General features: G+C 47.6%; 1 protein-coding gene across 2 annotated transcripts in view; it reads right to left on the reverse strand.

Annotated features, from left to right (window-relative positions):
- Positions 1-1812: 1812 nt before the first annotated feature.
- Positions 1813-19729, reverse strand: part of CMTR2 (cap methyltransferase 2) — a 182348-nt gene continuing 164431 nt past the window's right edge. For both annotated transcript variants that reach the window (XM_086945296.1, XM_086945297.1), the window contains exon 2: positions 1813-7657. In XM_086945296.1, coding sequence (XP_086801422.1) covers positions 5355-7643 — 2289 coding nt within the window. In that variant the 5' untranslated portion in view covers positions 7644-7657 and the 3' untranslated portion in view covers positions 1813-5354. The remainder of the gene's footprint in view (positions 7658-19729) is intronic.

A 19729-nucleotide genomic window follows, 5' to 3' on the forward strand; every position in this document is an offset into this window, starting at 1 on the left:
TTTAGAGTCTTCCAATTTTATCAAAGGAAATGTTCAGTAAATTGTTCCATACATTTATGTGACGAGTAAAAGCAACAAACCAAGTGGTAGGAGGAGCTTGCAGCTTTCATAATTGGTGACGTTTTAACGATTGTCCTCTCTAAACTGTTGATCCACCTGCTTTCCTTTTCTAGAGGGGCCGATAAGACTGAGGCCATAGAATTTCTTATTTGAAGTTGCAACACCTAAAAGTTCCTGAGTCGGGGGTTCCTCTCAGAAATGTATGGTCTAAAAAGGTTGCATCCAATTGATTTTCCTATGATAACTTGACTAGACTACAAAAAGGATCAAGAACCTGTTTACTGTGGGCGAAAAAAGGCCAGGGAGCTGCAGCCTACATTAGAGATCTTTAATATGAGTGAATCCTGAACTACAGTACTGAAGGATTCTTATAATCAGTTCTTGGCAGCACTACTTGTGACACTGTGAAATGCAATAATGACATTTAGAACATTGGAATGTTGGGAGATCCATTGAAGACAATGGAGTGCTCCCTGCTTCTACGGGCCGTTAAAGGCCCGCAGAGCAACATTCCAATTGTTACAAAGGCCTCTCTGTGCTTGAGGGAATTTAAATCCCCTCGAGCTTCGAAAAGCCTTTGTTTAATTTGTTAGAACATTCGGCCCTCTAGAGGCAGAATACACACAAACACATGGAGGTCGGAACAGGTGAGGACAGAAGAAGCAATAACGTCTCTTACTTTTAAATAACAATGGAAAAAAAGGCATTACTTTAAGAGGCTGGACAAAGATTAACCCCCTGATCGCATAATTATGTTTTCAGTCAACAACATCTTTTATGAATACTTGCTTATTCCCTAGTTCGTCAGCCTAAAATATGTTTTGGGAGTGACAATTTCGGTCAAATGTGCTTTATAATTACATTGTTTAATTGGAGGTTAAAACAAATGTGGCCCCTGCTGGTATATTTTAGATTATAAATAATAGTTAAAATACACCTATTTAATATAAATGTTTTCCGGAGTCTTCCACTTGTATGGAGCTGAGCTATAATTTATGAAAACCAGAGAGCACACCAAGGACAACTGCGCCTTCTTCTAAAAAATACTTCATCCATTATACAGTCTTGAATTAAGACAGAACAAATAAAATTGGAGAAAGCTGAAAAGCAGCCAACAGTGGCTGCTCTGGGAATGGATGTTCTAGACCAACTGAACCTCTCAGCAATAATTTGATTTAAGGTGGCATGCTGCAAAGAATGGTATGGAGCCCTGGGTGATGAGATGTTAAGATACTTAGCATAAGAAGAGTGTGATATCACCTCATCAAACTTGTGTCGAACGGAGAAAACCTCACTTCAGTGGGGAAGGACTGATGGGCATGTCTGAATGCAGCGTGTTAGCAGAGAAAGTTTTGAATACCCTTTGAGGATACTGAATGTATACATGAAACCTTCAGATCATTACACTTCCACAAACTATGGGTGGTGCTACAAGGTTACTCTATGAATAAAAGCAAGTAAATAATCTAGAGACATAAAAAAATTATTAAAGGAAGCGTTCTGCAGATTGTTTGTAACAGCAGTAGGAGACTGAACATTACGTCGTCAGAAGCATAGAAAGACAAACATATCTAACAAATAGCATGCCAACACATTTCCAAGTTTCTTATTTCTCTTCTCTTTAGCCCGCACTTCAAACCTGTTGTTGGACAACATGTATCCACCACTGTCATATTCTTACCAAAATTACAGAGACTAGTGTATACCACATCAGAAAGACAGCACAGTAAAAAATACACAAGGACGAGTCAGAAAATGAAAATACATTTTATGTACAAGAAACCTCACAATGTACACATTATAAAAATTGAAATAAAATCAGGTTTCTATTATGATGCATCACCAGTGTGCCTTCCTAGCTGCCAATTCTCTATGACTCGCTGGAAGCGAGTAATTCAACTGAATTATAGTAAAACAAAATCAGTACCTTTAACAGATCCTTCTTCAATAGACATTTGTTGGATGGTGGCTGCTGGGCACTCAACAATATTTTGAACTTAGAGCCTGCTCAGTGCAAAGCATATATCCGCTAATCACTATTGTGTGATCTATGAAACATTTTTCTGTTACTTCTTATTCTTTGACCCCTACATCTTTCACCTTCCCGGAAAATCAGTCCATCCTCTCTTCTTTTTGTGCTTTATTCATAGTGCATGATTAAAGGTTTGCAGCCTGAATGCTGCTCCAGGCCATCCTGCTGCATTCCTTTACATTTCTTTTACCTCTTGTAATCCAGTGAAAGCCTGTATTGTTTTGTTTGTGTAATTCTGTAGAGCCTTTATCATCTAAATGTTTGTGCTTGATCACTGGACCATTACAGCATGGAAGTTAATGTTCTATGCCTCACCCTGGCTCTAAGATCATGATAAGCTCATTAATGCTCTGCATATGTTGCCCCTTGACACACTGTCTCCTCACTAAACATTTTCTCATGCAGTTTGATTCCCTTCGTATCATTATCATGCATGTCATATTAGCAGCTCAAAGATGACGATCAGAACCTTCTTAAACGTTATGTCTCACAAAGATATAACTGAACAACATGATAAGTCAGAAATGGCCCACAAGTACCCGCAAAAAGAAAAATGTCTAAAACAAGATTGAAAGTTGCATTCTACACTTGCTTTAGATTCCTGCCTTCCTTGTTACTTACTGAACGTATAGCCTAGAGGAATTGACTTTTATAATAGGTTTTCTGCTAATGCCAAGTTCACCAGAGCATAACAGAAGCCTTTATAAAAAAAATAACAATATGAAATAGGCCTGAAGGAAAGTGAGTGGTTTGCAGCTCCTGAATTCAGAGAGAGATTTACCATAGCCGCACGTGGTTTTACTAGGCATGCACTTGCAGAGATTATTCATTGCATGCTCCACTTCTTCTCGTCAGCAAGTGACAAAAGCTTGAACACTTAGAAGATTTAAGGAGGGAGGGGCGAAAAAGTCCAGCCTATAAGAGCAGAGCAAAGCTGTTAGAATGCCAGACAAAATGCTCATCAACAAATGTGCTCCAGTGCATGCCCGTGATCAATTATCTATAAACCACGGCCGGCTTCACTAAGTGCCTCTTGGCATGGTCGTTAACGAGTACGAGTCTTCACCCTAGCTGACTTCCAAGTGAGGGGTCACTGTGCGATGCTATTGTACCTGGATTAAGAGAGCAAAAACTCCACCGCACCAAAAATAAGGCTGTTTATTTGCAGAGGTGTTAGTTTGCCATATTGTCGACTGGATTGAGTCACCGTGGTTTTAAGAGACTGGCTCAGACATATTGCCCCCCGCTGATCATGGAAAACGTTCATGCACATGACAGAGCCCCCAGTAGCGGAGGGTATGTAGCTTGTCACCGGTCATTACAAATGTTTGAGATCATCTAGTGAGAAGAAATAATAGTGCTCTCTACCCAAGCTACATTACCAACATTCACCAAAAGTAAGAATTCCAAAATATCCTTTTGTTTCACGGAGTCAAGGTTTTGAGATGCATAGTGAAATTATTCAGAGGATATCTCTTTAATACCTCTGAGCACGAGAGCTATGTAGAGAATCTTCTCTAGTACAGGTACTGTATGGAAGTTACCTTCCTCTCGGGCCAACAGTTTCCCTTTACTTGAATGGCAAATATTAAACATCCGCAAGGGACTATTAAAAATAAAAGTGCCCAAATCGACTTAAGAAATTAGGAGTCAAACTTACAAGATGCCCACTGAATAAATTGAAAACCTGTCTCAATTTGAGTTGTAGATGTTGCCGCCCCCTCGAACACTGGGTCCCCAAGTTTAGCACTGGCCAAGTTACACAAGAGGGCAGCAATAATGGCCACTGAAAGACAAATCCTGAATTCATACCCTCCCCCCCCCCACTCTCATCTCCCAGAACTTTGCTTTCACAGCTGTACTGTAGTTTGATGATTATATTCCATGTCTCTCATTACTTTTCAAGCAAAATCACAATTAAGGATAGCACAAACCAGGCACCTCTTTTGGAAGTTTCTTTAGAAAATGTCAAATTCAATGAGTGTGAAGTCTCTACTTCACTTTCAACCGCTTGAGCAAGGTCGAGGATAACTGGTGGGCAATGATGGAAGCTAAGACTGTGGTGAGAAACTCACACTGCAGAGTGAGAGTAAGTTATTCAAATCAGTACTTTTACGATCTCCACACTAAATTCTGTCAGGACTTTAGCAGATATACAGTGTGCGCTACACAGAAGAACTTGCAAATCTACTAAGGAATGGGCTAACTGTTTAGGCTTTGTACTAACTGTCCTCCAAGCTCTGGGTGTCACAGCAGGCTCCATGGATTTGACTAAGAGACAAAGTAAAATTGGTTGCATGCCAGGTTCAGAAGCAGGGTAGAATTAAAAACAGTTAAGACGCAGCCTATTTGCAGGGCTGCACATATGTCAGTAAGTTGTACTCTTAAGAGTAAAGGAGGCAGTTGGCCATATATATCCCCCACCAGTAGATAACAATTTGGGTAACAGGATAACAAATAGGTATTGAGGTGGTACAGTAATGAGAAGGGAGAGAGTGGTAGAAGCAACCAACCAGAGATGTCAAAACTTGAGTGTACAGAAACAATACTGCATCCTCCCTTTGCAATCCACTAAGGTGGTGTCCCAATTGCAATGGGCAGAAATATACTTCTTCCACGGTTAAAGTCACAAGGCAGACAGCAAAAACAAACTTTCTAATGATGGGATTATACTAAGAAAATCTATCAGCGGAATCTATTAGCGGGCCATGGTGGGTGAAAAGGCTTTAAGGAATTTAAAACGTATTAAATGGTGTAATGAAGCCAAACAACCATTTCTGATTTAGACAATACAATATTTGCACCAAAGCTGGCAAACATTGGCCTGCTTAATTAAGAACAAAAAAACAAAACTAAACTGAACATATTTGCTCAGTAGGAAAATAACATATCTCAATTTGATTCGCAGAACCTAGGGGATCTGAAGGAACACCTACACATTTTGGCATGGAAAGTCCCACCAAGGGGATGGGAGCAGAGTGTAACTTGAAAGTTGAAACAACCACAGCCTAAATTGAGCACTCAGCATGGTCAACAACCAACCATTCCACAATATGACTGTTTTTTTCAACCACATGACCACTTTTTTTCATGTTGGACCTCTCAAATTCTCTACCAACAATACTTCCCTTAATAGTAGAAACTTAGAAAGCATGTACATTCGTAAGGCACGATGGATACAGGAAAATATGTCTCTTCAAAAAGTAATCAAGGAATGAAAATCAAGACAGCTGCCACCATCATCAATGTGGTGCAGTTCTTCTCAATCTGCTTTTATATTGCTTTCTTTCTGATAAACCACTTGTCCAATCACATGCAGGCGCTGCTTGATGATGGCAGAGTTGAGATCCCACAGAAACTCCAGCAGTGGACCCGTGAGGAAGTGTTCAATGGGCACACACTCCAACATTTGCTTCTGTGAATCCAGCATAGAGCTCACTTCAGTGCTGAGAGTCTGCAGGTGGGTGAGGACAGGAGCCAGGAGACCCTCATACCCACTACAAAGCAGCACAGCACCAATTCCTGAAGACTGAGCAGATGTGGGGCAGGCAAAGCTGATATGCCGGAAGCAGTGCTGCAGGATAAATAGGAGGCCAGCTGTGAAGCGTGTAAGGCAGGACATGATGGGGAGGATCAAGGATGATTCCAGCTGCAGCTGCTGCATTGAGAAAAGGATAGCTTGCAGAAGATGCTGATGGTATTTGGGATCACCATCATGCAACAAAGAACAGCAATATGCGTAGTTTGTTGGTGGCTCCAGGATGATGACCTCTATGTGGTCCTGGCTTTGGAAATTGCACAGCGATGGAATACCCACAACAAAGCATTTAATTTGATCCTTCAGTTGATTGACAGAGACTTCTTGATGAACAATGGAAAGGTCCAACAATTCAGCAAGTATGAATTCTTCCGACAGGACATGGCAGGATGGGCATGACAGCAGGGCAGGTTCTGCGACTATACCACTTATGAATGAACCGGCCATGGCTTCATTGAGGCTCTTTAAGAGCTCACCATCACAAAAGGGTGAGCTCTTTACTTTGGCTATCTTCAACCCCTCCACCATGTACCATTCATCACAGTTCAGAGGGCAGGATGGTTTTTCCAGAACAATGCCTTTTCCTTGATTGCACACAGCATGCTCCTCTGCCCAAGGCAAGAAAAAGCCCTTCAGCACTTTGTTTTCCCAAGATAGCATTTCAAGCTCCTTCCTCTCATTGAACGTGTCACTGCGCCGGTTCCTACTTCCCGCCCATCGGTATCCAATACTGCTGCCAACATTAGGCTTCTTCACAATCCACTGTTTTTTGGCAATGTACTTCATGTTGCACTTCTGCAGGAAGTATTCTACTGCATAGTCTCTCAAGGCATTCAACCTTGCAAGGTCTTTCTTTGTCTTATGCTGAAACAAGCGGAGGTTTTCAAGGATAGTCTCAGTCTGGAGCTTGTGAAAAAATGAACAGCAGCCATGGTGAGCTTTAATGAAGGAATCTGGAATGGCGTGTTGCGGAAAGAGTGCTTTGTCAAGGATTCCAGTCCCAAAATTGCATACAATCTTGTCCAACAAAGGTTGTATAGCTACTTTCCCTATATAATTCAGGCAAACGACATAGACTTCTGAGTTACCTGACTTACTAGTGCCAGGTTTGAAGATGCACAACTTTTCAAAGCAGCAGTTCAGAAGGTAGATCAGATTGACAGAAGCTTGTTCAAACAACGTGAAGGTCTTCAAGACAAAGGAGCCACCAGTGCCCAAGATCATCAAAGCAGTAATGACTTCACAGTAATGCAATGGAGCCACCAGTCCTTCTTGCTCTCCTGGGTTCCCTTGGCAGTCAAAACTACCGTCCGCAGTGACCAAATGAACACAAGACATGTGGCCAATGAAGTGTTGCAGTCCAGAAAGATGACTTGATTTCATGATATCTCCAGTGTTATCAGGACCAAAGTACCACCAGGTCAAAGTGCTGGCAATAAATCGGTCATCTGCGATCATCTGTAGGCTGTCATTGGCTTCATAATATGGGTTCAAAGTATTGGCCACCCAGTTCCAATCACAATGAAGTTCCTGAGACTTCAGATAGTGGTTGAGGCTGGTGATGAAAGCCCCAGGGGCTTCGCAGAGGTGAACGGAGTTCAGCTCCCTATTCCAAAGCGCTTCTTGGGGAAGAAGCGGAAAGCTGTTCAATATCTCATGAAGTTTGCACCAAGCCTGGGTGCACAGTTCTGCATTAACTGTTTTCCTAACCTCAGGAATTATGCGTCCAGCTTTGTTGGTGGAAGAGGTGTGGAGATGCCATTCATCGAGTTTCTTGTCACTTAGGAGGTTCTTCACCTGGTTGAGGGACTCCTTCAATGAAAGGAGCAGATCATATTCCTGGGGGTCACTGTTACATAATTCATCTGGGCCCGGGAGGGCCCACTCATTATTCTTGGGTTTCTGGTAGGTGAACTTTTTCTCAAAGAGGTCCTCGATTTCAGCACGGACATCAGGGCTGTACATCTCGAGAACAGCAGCATAATCAAGACGCTGCTTTTTACAATGACTCATTCTCCATAAGGACTCTGAAAGAGAAAATTGCAACAATTCAAGTCAGCAACTAGACCAGGTGTATGGGAATCAGTCATCATTCAGCTTTTAAAATCATAGGCGCACCAAATGAATCAACAGAGACTTTAATCAGTTAACATCATTGTATCCTGCTACAAATGATATGTAGACTGATTATGTGTAGTTACCTTGCAATAAGCCTATGGAGTAAATATGTACAACTGTTCAAGAGTAACAATTACAAATACTGCTAAAGTGTAACATGATGGTGTAACATGCAAAGTTTAAAAGATATAAACCAATAAAGTATGTATTAAAAAAAGACTTTAATCAGTTAACACATCAAGAAATTTAAAGGAACAGCTTTGATATATCTAGGGGCATTGATGAAAATCATACTCGCATGAAGGAATAAATAACACAGAAGAGATGCACAACGCTCAAAGAAAGCAGACTTGAGAATTAAGTTTGCATTCACACATTAGAATTACAGAAACAAAGAAAACCCAAAACACAATCTGACAATCAAACGTTGGGATCATTTTCATTAAACATGTCCAAGAAACACTGACTAAGGAAACAGTTAATGTTCACGGACTAAAATCATAGAGCTACAAAAGAAAACGGAAGAAAGAACAGGGAATCAGTGAACAGTCATTAAACAAACAAGCATTTTCAATGCAATAGGTCTAGCATTTGCGAGAGCTTGAGCTATTAGTATTGTAAATGACAATGGCTTTTATTTATGTGTTTTGAAAACCTGCAATCAGTGCATAAACACACACTTTGTACTTGTAGTGGTAGTTGCTTACAAGAAGCAAGGCCGTCAGTAACTGTGCCTGTTTTACTGCCAGCCATGCATTTCATAAGCAAGGACTATAAGTACAAAGTGCATATTTACACGCGCTTGCATGCTTTCAAATGCATAAATAAAAGGCCTTGTCATTTACAATGCCAATAGCTCAAACTCTCACAAATGCGAGACCTATTGCATTGAAAATGCTTTTGTCTTCTTCCAGGAAGCCTCCTTTTCAAACTGATTAAAGCCTGGGAAACAATCCTCAACATAATAAGACCAACAAAAGAATCTCTGCAATGTGAAATAAATGTGATTCAATTCCGTTAAAGAACTGCTGTTGTCTATCAAAATATAAAACAAAAGCAAACAGCCTTCTTGGGAACAACCCTAACAGAGCATCTCGGCTGTTTTCCGACCCTAAAATCAGTGTTGTGATGTTACACCCCGAAATTTTACGTAGCATCGCCTTATTCAACTCTTCTTATTAAACATCACACAAGCACGTTTTGACAACCAAAATTATTCGCAAAATTACGACCTAGCAAACTTAAGTTAGGAAGCGGGCCATTTATCAGAGGGTGTGGCTTAACGTCCAGGGCGGCCGACTTTGAAGCTGGGGAACTAGGTACGAATCTGCAATGTAACCAGTGCTCATTTTAAGGCTTTGATACCTTGTGGCCGAGTTCACGCTATATAAAAACTGCAAACATTTTTTTATTTTTTATTTTGTAAGGCAATGAGGGTCTGTAAACATTTCCCCGGCATTGCACCCCCCAACAAAAGATATATATATATATTTTCCAATTTCCAGGTTCTTCGTCCTACACCCTTATCAGCTTTCCCACTTCCTCTAAGCATGCTCCCGGAGGTAGAATTACTGAAGAATAATCTTAAAAGGGTTCATTTTACCAGTATATAACAGTCGGGCCCGCCGGGCCTGCCTGCGCGACGGCCCCCCGGGACCAACGCTGCCAGGTAGTCAATCACACAGAAAGGGCCGGTTCTGAGGTAGCGCCTCCGAGCGGAAGTGCCAGTGGCCTTCAAACGGTTAATGGTTTTAATACTCCATGGGAAAAAAATAAAAATCAACTGCGGCACTCGCACTTTAGCTTCAAACATCTTAACACCTTGCGTGCTGCCCTGATTTCCCCCCCCCCGGTGCTGGACATTCCATAACTGGGTGTGGTCGTGACGGAACCATTCCGTCATCAGCACAGCTCAACCGTGACTGATGACGAAATGGTTCCGTCACAAGCATCGAAGGGGTTAAGCTAAAGCGTGGGTGCTGAAATCGCTTTAAAAGTAAACAAATGGAAAAAACATTTGTTTTCTATTTCTTTACTTTTGAAGCAATTGCTGCACTGGCCCTTTAGCTTGAGATATTTTTTTTATATATATATATATAAAAAAAAATCTTTTTATTGAGTTTCAGAATGAACATGTCTGCAATATCAACAAGATAAACCAAGATGAACCATTACACTACTGCATTCATCATCCGAGTGATACAATCGAAGGTTGCACTTAAGCCTAAGGCTGAACATGTATACATTTACATCAATTGGATAACGAGACATAGTTGACTAGTTCCATTATATAGTATTATTCTCACGTAAATAGTCCGTTAAATACATCCAATAATCTTTCGGTCTAGAATGGGCAGGTAGTTCTTCCTCATATGTGTGCAGTGTGTCTTGGCAATGTGACATATCACAGATCCATTGTTTAGCATCCGGTACATTTTTGCTGTCCCAACACATTGAAATTCTTCGCTTGGCCAATAGTAGGGATACCATGCTAAACTTACGTTTCAGAGCCCGCACATTGGGCAATAGCCCCAGTAAACAAACTTACCAATAAAGATGTGACCCTCTCCCAGTATGTGTGTATTTTCTCACAATACCATGCCAGATGAATAAAATCAGCTTGGTCGAACCTGCAGCGTGCACAACGTGTCTCTGAGCGAAGCCCATATCTGCAGAGTTTCATGGGCGTGTAATATGCTTGGTACAAATATTTAAAGTGGATAAGTCTGAGATTGCCATTAGGTGTCAGCATTTGGATCAGAGTAAATGTCATGTGCCAGTCCCCTTCTGTAAGTGGATCGCCTAAAACAGCATTCCATCTTTCCATGGCCTTGTGGCTGCTACTGCCTATTTCATCCTGTACAGCGGCATACAGTCGGGTAACCAAGTGTGCGGAGTTAGAAGACGTCAATATGAGTTGTAGAGCGTTTAATTGCATTGGGTCGTTGGGATAACACAGATATAGCTTTTTAACTGCCCCTTGTAGCCTATGATAATTGAAACGGAACAGTAATGTCTGGTTTTGGATGTAGGACAAGTCTTGTGTTGTTTTAAATATCCCGTTTGCATATAAATCCCCTAAGGTATCTATTCCCACCTGCCTCAACAACCCCATGTCTACCTCTTCATTGGTGACCGATAGGTCAGGATGATGGTGCAGAGAAAGGGCTGGGGCGAACAAGGGTAGTTTATTAGCCATTTGGCCTAGTCGCTGCCATGCCATATTGGTAGCGTCAATGGTGTTGATGTCTCTGTCATGTAGAGGTGGTCAGCGATGTGTAATAATCGCATTTAAAGGTATGGGTAGTGCGTCCCCCTCCTCCACAGCTGTGTGTGTCAAGTAAGATATCTCATGATACCAGTATGCAGCATATTGTGCTTGGGCACATAAATAATATAACAGAAAATTAGGCACACAGAGTCCGCCTCTTGAATATGGCAGCGTAAGAGTATGCAGGATTATGCGCCCTTGTTTACCCGCCCATATTAGCTTTAAGACTACCATTGATATCCGTTTGAAGACCTGCCTAGTGGGAAAAATCGGGATATTGTTGAATAGCTAAAGTAGTTTTGGTAATAATACCATTTTGACAATTGCTATGCGATCAGCAAGGGAAAGCGGCAATTGTATCCATCTGTTTACTTTATCCTCTAAGGAGGTGATTACCCTTCCGTAATTAGTTCTGATGACTATTTCGGGGTTCCTGTGATACCATACGCCCAGATATTTCATAGGGTCAGTTTGCCATTCTAATGGGAAATCAGTATCATGCTGAGCGGTTGTATCAGTGAGTGGTATAATGGAAGATTTTTCTCAATTAATGTGTAAGCCAGAATGACCTCCAAATTTAAAATATTCACGAAGTAGAGGGGCAAGATGCTGTTCAGGGTCACAGACATATAAGAACATATCATCCGCATAGAGCGATATGTGCAGTGGTCTACTTGGGAATTGTAGTGCTGATGGATGATGGAGCTGTCTGACCTTACAAGCGAGCGGTTCAAGGGCAAGAGCGAATAGTAAGGGGGACAACGGACATCCTTGCCTTGTCCCGCGTTCAATAGGTATTGTTTCAGAGACACACCCATTAATTCGGACTGTAGCGACTGGTTTGGTATACCAGAGTTGTACCCAGTGGACAAACATTGGAGGGAAGCCCATCCTGTTAAGGACCGTTAGTAAGTACGACCACTCAATGGAGTCAAAGGCCTTGGCGGCATCTAACATGACCGCCACTGCCTTAGTATTAGGAGTTAGATAATGGGATAGGGCAAATAATGTTCTAGTATTAAGTGTGGTGGCTCTTGATGGTATAAAGCCAGATTGATCTGGGAGGACTAAGTTGGTCATAAGGGGTTGCAAGCGTATGGCTAGTATTTTAGCTAAAATTTTAGAGTCTACATTAATGAATGACAGAGGTCTATAGGACTCGCATGTCTCAGGGTCCTTGCCAGGTTTTAAGAGCGCGATTACCACTGCTTCCCGTAGCATTGGTGGAAGTATGTTTCTCTCAAATGCATCCCCAAACATTGCAACCAGTCTGGGTGCCAGTAAATCGACGTGCGCTTTGCAAAATTCACATGTGAACCCATCAGGTCCTGGGGCTTTACCGTCGGTAAGGATTTAATGATTTCCGTGACCTCGTCGACGGTGATTGGAAGGGATAAATAAGCTCTCTGGGCATCTGAGAGCCATGCTATGGCTACATCCTCCAGATATTAGAATATTTCAGCGGGTGTCCCTATGGGCTGTGATCGATAGATCCTGCTGTAAGTTTGTACGAAGCCATCATCGTCCCGTATCTGCAACACAGTTTGTGTTTTGCGCCCTTCACAAATTTTTGACACAAGCACTTTGCCCGGCCTGCCCCCTTCCCAAAACTTCCTGGCTGCGGGACGTTTATGAATGTATTTGACCTCATCCTTAGCATAAGTTTGATATTCCGTTAGGGTCTGCCGTATCTCTTCTAGCACAGTTGTCTTGAGTTCGTTCATATTTCGTTTCTAACAATTTCAGTCGCGTTTCACAACGTGTTAGTTGTGTTGGTGTATCTCGCAATATCCCAACCGTGGTGCTCATGCAGACCCCGTGCAAAGTGGCCTTGAAGGCTTCCCAAAGAATGCACAGGTCGTCTGTGGAATGTTCATTTAATAAAAAATATTCTTTGATAGCCTTTGCTATAGTGTCTGCAAAAACGGTATCTGTGAGTGCAGTGGCATTAAATCTCTAGCTGTATGGAGGTGGCAAGTAACGCGGTATTGCAAGAGTCAGTATGATGGGGTTGTGATCTGAAAGCGTTTTAGGTAAATGCTTAATTTCCGTTGTCCACAGCAAAGCCGTCTCTGAACCTATCCAGTAATCAATAGGGGACCAGCTGCCGCGCACAGCCGAAGAGTGTGTTGCCTCTTTAACTCCTGGATTGTGTGCCCTCCATATGTTGTGTTTATGTAGCTCAGACACAATAAATAATACCTTCGACCGTGCCTTTCTATGAGGCTCCATAGTCGTCCCCGATCTATCCATTTGGTCGTGTAGTGCTAGATTCAAGTCCCCGCCCCAAATTAAAGTACTATCGTAGTCCCCATGCAAATGTTGCCACACTTCATTATAAAACTCCTGTGCGTCAGTGTTTGGATCATAGGTATTAATAATCTTTGTTCGCTGCCCTCGTACTGTCCCTGTGACAATTAAAAAGCGCCCTTGTCTATCCGTGATAGTGTTTTCCACCTTGAAGTTGGTACCTTTTTTTTTACTAGTATCAAAACCCCACTAGAGTAAGAAGAATATGTGGAATTATGAATTGACTCAGCCTATCTACGGCCAATAGTAGCAGGGGTGTGCGGGGCCATATGAGATTCCTGCAATATTTCAATGTCAATACGCCATCTGTCTATACATGCAAACATTTGTCTTATTATCTTAGGGTTTGTGAAGCCTCTGATGTTCCACGTAAGCAGGTTTAACGATAGTTTACCAGGTATGCTGTTAGCCATTGTCAACTATTGTGTGTAGATATGAGCCCAACAATCAAGTGTGTGCAGCATCTTGCTAAAGTATAGTGCTCGGGGGCGTGGCCAAGATGGCGGGGTGAGCGGACGCTTCCTCCCGTAGCTCCTCCGGCCCGGCTCAGCTCGAGCACCGATTCCTGTGCTTCTCTCCCCCCGCGGACGCACTGCGGGCGAGAGAACTGTGCCGGAGTTCTTGGGGCACGTTTTGATACCACTTTGACTTCTGTTGCCCCGGGGGAAGTCCCTGAAAAGTCTGTTCATCGATCGACCCGAGGAGAGGAGCCCGGGTCGCCCCGAGGAGAAGGGCCTGGAGGCGGAGCGTACTGCGGCGCTGTCCGCGCGCCTCGGCGAAGTCGAGTGCTGAAAGCTGGAGATCCCGGGGGACGGACTAGACGGACTCCGCGGAGTGTGGAAGCTTCCCGGCCGGCGCCCTAGTGGCCGGGACCATCACTAGACGACAGACCCCTACCCTGCGACGTCGATCTACCCCCCTGCCACGGAGGTCGGAGTGTGACGCCCTGCGGACCCCGAGCCTGGAGGAGTGGAACGGTGAAGCCTGAACGGAGCCCGGACCGGGCGTATTGGCCGATAGTACTGGGACACACTGGGTCCGCACTTCCCTGACCCGATGCCATTTGAGGGTCGCCCATAGTCTAGCTGGCCTGGGCTGGCATCCTGGGTCCCGCCCTTCCTCCATCTTGTCTTTGCGGAACTGATGCTGGTGACCCTCGCCCGCACCCTGGTTATACGAGCGCCTCGGTTTCTCCTGGTGCCTATACATCTGCTGCCCCCCCCTGGGAGCACACAGCTGAAAGCCTCCGACTTGGTCATTGCTGACCGCCCTGCCTGGCCCGGTGGTCGTCTCGCCCTGGCCCGGGCCGCCATTTTGTCGCCTGTGACGCACTACCCTTGTCCTCGCCGAGGACTTCACACCTGGTGCCCACGAGCGGCTGGACGCGTCTGCAACGGCCAGCTCTAAGCTTCGACCACCGTGGAGACCAGGATGGCCGGAAGACGAGGCGCCGCACGGGGAGATCGCACTTTGCCGGACATGGTCGGCAGGGCCCAGCAGCTACGCGACAGGGCGCAACCATCCCCGGGGTCCTCCCGGGCCTCAACGGACGCAACCAGGGGCGAACCACCTGTCACGAGGTCCTTCATGGAGGATTTATTCAGCTCCCTCAAGGAGGAATTTCAGACTCTCAAGACCGAGGTGGCGGGTGAGGTCCGTGAGGTGCGAAGAGAGATCGAAGGCCTGGGCGAGCGAGTCGACTCTGTGGAAACGGCGGCCCAGCGCCGCGACGAGGAGATAGTTCATCTCCAGCAAGACGTCCTCCGCCTACGGGAGCAATGTGTCGAGCTCCAGGCCCACTCGGAGGACCTTGAGAACAGATCCAGGCGGAATAATATCCGGGTGCGGGGAGTTCCGTCCGCGGATGAGGGCACGGACCTAGTGGCCTATTTGCAGGACCTGTTCCGCGACATCCTGGGAGAAGGAGCGGACTTCCCGATCCGAATAGACAGAGCACACAGGGTGGGCCGACAGCGCCAATCTTCGGCACCCCCGCCTGATATCCTGGCGTTCTTGCCGGATTTCCCCCTAAAGGAGCGCATCATGACAGAGGCCCGCAGGAAACAGCCGCTGTCCTTTCGAGAACGACCCGTGGCGCTCTATCAGGACCTGTCCGCCATCACGTTGCAGAAACGCAGGTCTTTCCGCATCGCCACGGACTTCCTGCGAGAGCATGAGACGGCCTACTCCTGGGGTCACCCCTTCCGTCTTATTTTTCGATGGAATGGGGTCTTGCATCAGCTGCGCTCCTTACAAGATGTCTGTGGGGTGCTGGGACTCACGGCTACGGAGGAAGAAGGAGCTACACCCGCATGGCGGCGCCCCGAGCGGCGGGGCCGACGGAGATCGAGGAGGCGCCAATCGTCGTCGGCGGCGAGTCGCCCTGACTCCCCTACCATCAGGGCAGATATGGCGGAAGCCCTGAGGACTGCGGCCCGGAACTTGCCCGATTCCAATGGCGTGGCTCAGACGGCCTAACTTTACTCCGGGGGGAGAACTCTTAGCTTCTTCGATGCTGGGTTGGGGCTGGGGGTTGGGGGGAAGTGGTTGGAGGTGAGTGGCTGGACGTCCACTTGACTGTTTTCTGCAGGCTCGCCCATTTGGGCTAGACTGAGACTATGGGGTGTTTTTTCTTGTTTTTGGTTTTGGCTGGTTGCCTTGGGTTGGTTTTGGGGGGGTTTCACAGTTGGTTTGGTGTTGGGGGGGTCCCGTCCGATGCGGTCTGAACATGTGCGGAGCCGATTCTGGCCTTCCCTACACCCCTGCCCCGCGCGCCCCTTCCACTGATCCCGAGCTTGCTGCGCGGCGCTTTGCGTCCCTGGGAATGATGCCGCCCCTGAAAGTAGTGACCCTTAATGTTAAGGGTCTGAACAACCCTGTGAAGCGTAGGGCGATTCTTTCCCTGCTAGAAGGGTCGCAGGCGGATATCTGCCTCCTGCAGGAAACCCATTTACTTTCTAAAGATTGCCATAGGCTGCGCTCTGCCAAGTTCCCCACGCAACTCTTTTCCTCGGCTGCGACTAAGACTGCAGGGGTAGCCATTCTCCTAGCCAGCACCTTCCGAGGTGAGGTGCTGTATAAACATGCCGAGCAGAAGGGGAGGCTCCTAGTGTATCGCATGCGCCTAGGGGGTGTAGCCTTTACGGTTGGTTCCGTATACAGCCCAAATGACCACCAGGATCGCTTCCTGGAATCTGTGTTGGTAGACGTTACTGCCTCGCCCGACCGCCACGTCATCTTGGGGGGAGACCTGAACATGGTCTTCGACTCCACATTGGATAGGTCGGCCCAGCGTTTTCCGCAGACGGGGGAGCTTTCTAGAGCGGTACAGGACCGGATCGCAGAGATGGACCTACATGACCTCTGGCGCATAATGCACCCCGCCGATAGGGACTACTCATACTTCTCACACGCACACCGCACTTACTCGCGGTTGGATTACCTCTTGGTGAGTGGACCGCTCCGTTCGGCCGCCACGGCGGCTGACATCGGGGTGTTGTCCCTGTCCGATCATGCGCCGGTTTCCGGAGTTTTTGCTTGGCCGGTGGCCCCCCCCTCCAGAGGGATGTGGCGGCTTCGGGACACTCTTCTCCATAAAAAGTCGGTGGTGAAGCGAGTGGGGGAGGTCATTCAGGAGTACCTGACTCACAATAGCAACCCCGATACGTCCCTGGCAACGCAATGGGCAGCTTTGAAAGCGGTCATCAGAGGGGAGTTTATCTCCATCTCCTCGGCGGAGAACAAGGAGCGTCAACGCAAGAGGGAGGAATTGACGGCGCAGGTCAGGGAACTTGAGCAGGTGCACCGCCGGACAGGGGCGCCTCGTGTTTGGAGGCAGCTGAAGGCGGCGCGGAAACTTCTTTCTGCGTTAGACCTGGACCGGGCGGAGTATGCGGCGTTGCGCCTGAAACATGCCTTTTACACCGGCGGGGATAGATGCGGTAAGCTCCTGGCCCACCGGCTCAGGGCTGCGCAGCAACGCAATGTCGTAAAGGAGCTAGTGGGAGCAGATGGAGTCCCGGTTTCCGGTGACGCGGAGGTGGCGGACTCCTTCCGTGCCTTTTACGAGGCGCTGTACGCGGCAGAGCCCTCCCCACCGGGAGAGGCTGAGGCCTACCTGGAATCAATAACCCTCCCGGCCTTGGACCCCGCCCAGGCGGCCCACCTGGAGAGGGACATACACGTGGAGGAAGTTATCTCCGCTATAGCACGGCTGAAACACGGCAAGGCCCCGGGCCCGGATGGCTATACAGCCTTGTTTTACAAGACCTTCTGTCCCACTGTCGCGCCTCTCCTGGCTCGCTTATTCAACTCCTTTTCCGAACCGGGAGCTATCCCGCCGGACCTTCTTTCGGCGACCGTGTCAGTTATCCCGAAACCGGGAAAGGACCGGACTCTGTGCGGCTCGTATCGGCCCATCTCGCTTTTGAATGTGGACCTCAAGCTGTACACGGGAATCTTGGCGGCCAGACTGGGTCTACATCTACCAGGTTTGGTGGAGGCGGATCAGGCCGGCTTTGTACCCGGTAGGCAGACGGTCGACAACACCAAGAGGGTGACACACGTGCTAGAAAAGGCCTCGCGCGTCCCTGGGGAGCGGATGCTGCTATCGGTAGACGCGGAAAAGGCCTTTGATAGGGTTCATTGGGCGTACCTCGAGCTGGTCCTTGGGAAACTGGGGATCGGCGAGAGGTTCCGCACTATGATCTTTAATTGCTATAAGAGGCCGTCAGCATCGGTGCGTGTCAATGGACACAGCTCTGGCAGCTTTGCCATTGAACGCGGCACGAGACAGGGTTGCCCCCTTTCACCGCTCCTGTTCGCCCTCTATATGGAGCCGTTTGCCCAGAGGATCCGTGACAACCCGGACGCCATCGGAGTGAAGATGGGGCAATACACGCATACTGTTAGCTTGTATGCGGACGATGTCTTGCTGACCCTGGATGACCCTAGGCGGTCGCTCCCTGCCTGCGTCCGGGAACTGAATACCTTCGCCCGCGTGGCAGGTTTCAAGATGAATATGTCTAAGTCGGCCGCCCTGGACGTGTCCCTCTCTGTTGACACCAGGCGGGACCTCCAGCGTCTTTTTCCTCTGCAATGGTCCTCCTCCACGGTGCCTTACCTGGGGATCTTGCTTGCGCCCTCCCTGCCTGCAATGGTCGCTGCTAACTATTCCTCTCTGGGCAAAAAGATCAAAGAGGAACTCGGCCGATGGAACAAGGGCCTGCTCTCGTGGCTGGGCCGTATCGCTGCGGTGAAGATGACCATCCTGCCTCAGATCCTGTATCTTTTTCGCGCCCTGCCTCTCCAGCCCCCTGTAGGTTGGATACGACAGGCGCAGGCAGATATCTCCCGCTTTGTGTGGCAGGGCCGTAAACCTCGGATGAAGCGGGTCCTTTCCATGCTGGCCCCGGAGGCGGGGGGTCTCGGGGTCCCGGACCTCCGGAAGTACTTCCAGGCGGCACAACTTCGATATCTGGTGGAGTGGAGCCGGTGGGAATCAGACAAGCACTGGCTCTTTCAAGACCAGGCAGTTGCGGGCCGTACACTCCAGGAAGTCCCGTTCCTGCGGCGCGCTCACCGCCCGCCGAACCTCTACGCTTCTTTTATCACCCGGGTTCCGCTGAGAGTGTGGGACGCGGTGTGCGAGCTTCGCGAGCTCACCACTTTTCCATCGCCGTTCACTCCCATTGCTGGCAATCCGGACTTCACTCCGGGCCTGGAACCGGGGGCCTTCTCCCACTGGGTTAGCGCCGGCTGCAGGGCGCTTTTCCAGATCTACGGACCGGAGGGCGTACTCCCCTTCCAGCAGCTCCGACAGGAGTTTGGCCTGACGGAGGGGGACAGACTGCGTTATATGCAAGTCCGCCACTGGGCTCTTCAACCCCCGGTACGCGACGTCGCTGCCCGTCCGATTATGCCCTATGAACGATGGCTGGTAACCCGGACCTCGGATGCCAAGCTTATCACCGACTTGTACAAGTTTCTCCAGCCCCCGCCGTTCCATTACCATAACCCAGGGAGGGAGCGCTGGCACAGGGAATTGGGCAGGACCTTGAGCCACAAAGAGTGGGACAGGATTGCGTATCGGGCGAGGCACTCTGCGTACCACACTGGGCTAACGGAGACCTTTACTAAGGTGTCCACCTATTGGTATTACACCCCGGAACGGCTCTACGAGATGCGCAAAATCGGCGATAAAGGTTGCTGGCGCGGCTGCGGACAGGAGGGTACCCTCACGCATATTCTCTGGGAGTGCCCGGTGCTGTCGGCCTATTGGAAAGAGGTCTTGGATGAGGTGGACAGGCATTTTGAGATTGAGCTCCCGCGCTTCCCTGCGTATGTCTTGCTAGGCCTCCCCAATGACCTGATGTACCCGCTGAAGTCCCGCAGGGGTAGG

This window comes from Lissotriton vulgaris, chromosome 12, assembly GCF_964263255.1.
Source record: "Lissotriton vulgaris chromosome 12, aLisVul1.2, whole genome shotgun sequence".
NCBI lineage: Eukaryota > Metazoa > Chordata > Amphibia > Caudata > Salamandridae > Lissotriton > Lissotriton vulgaris.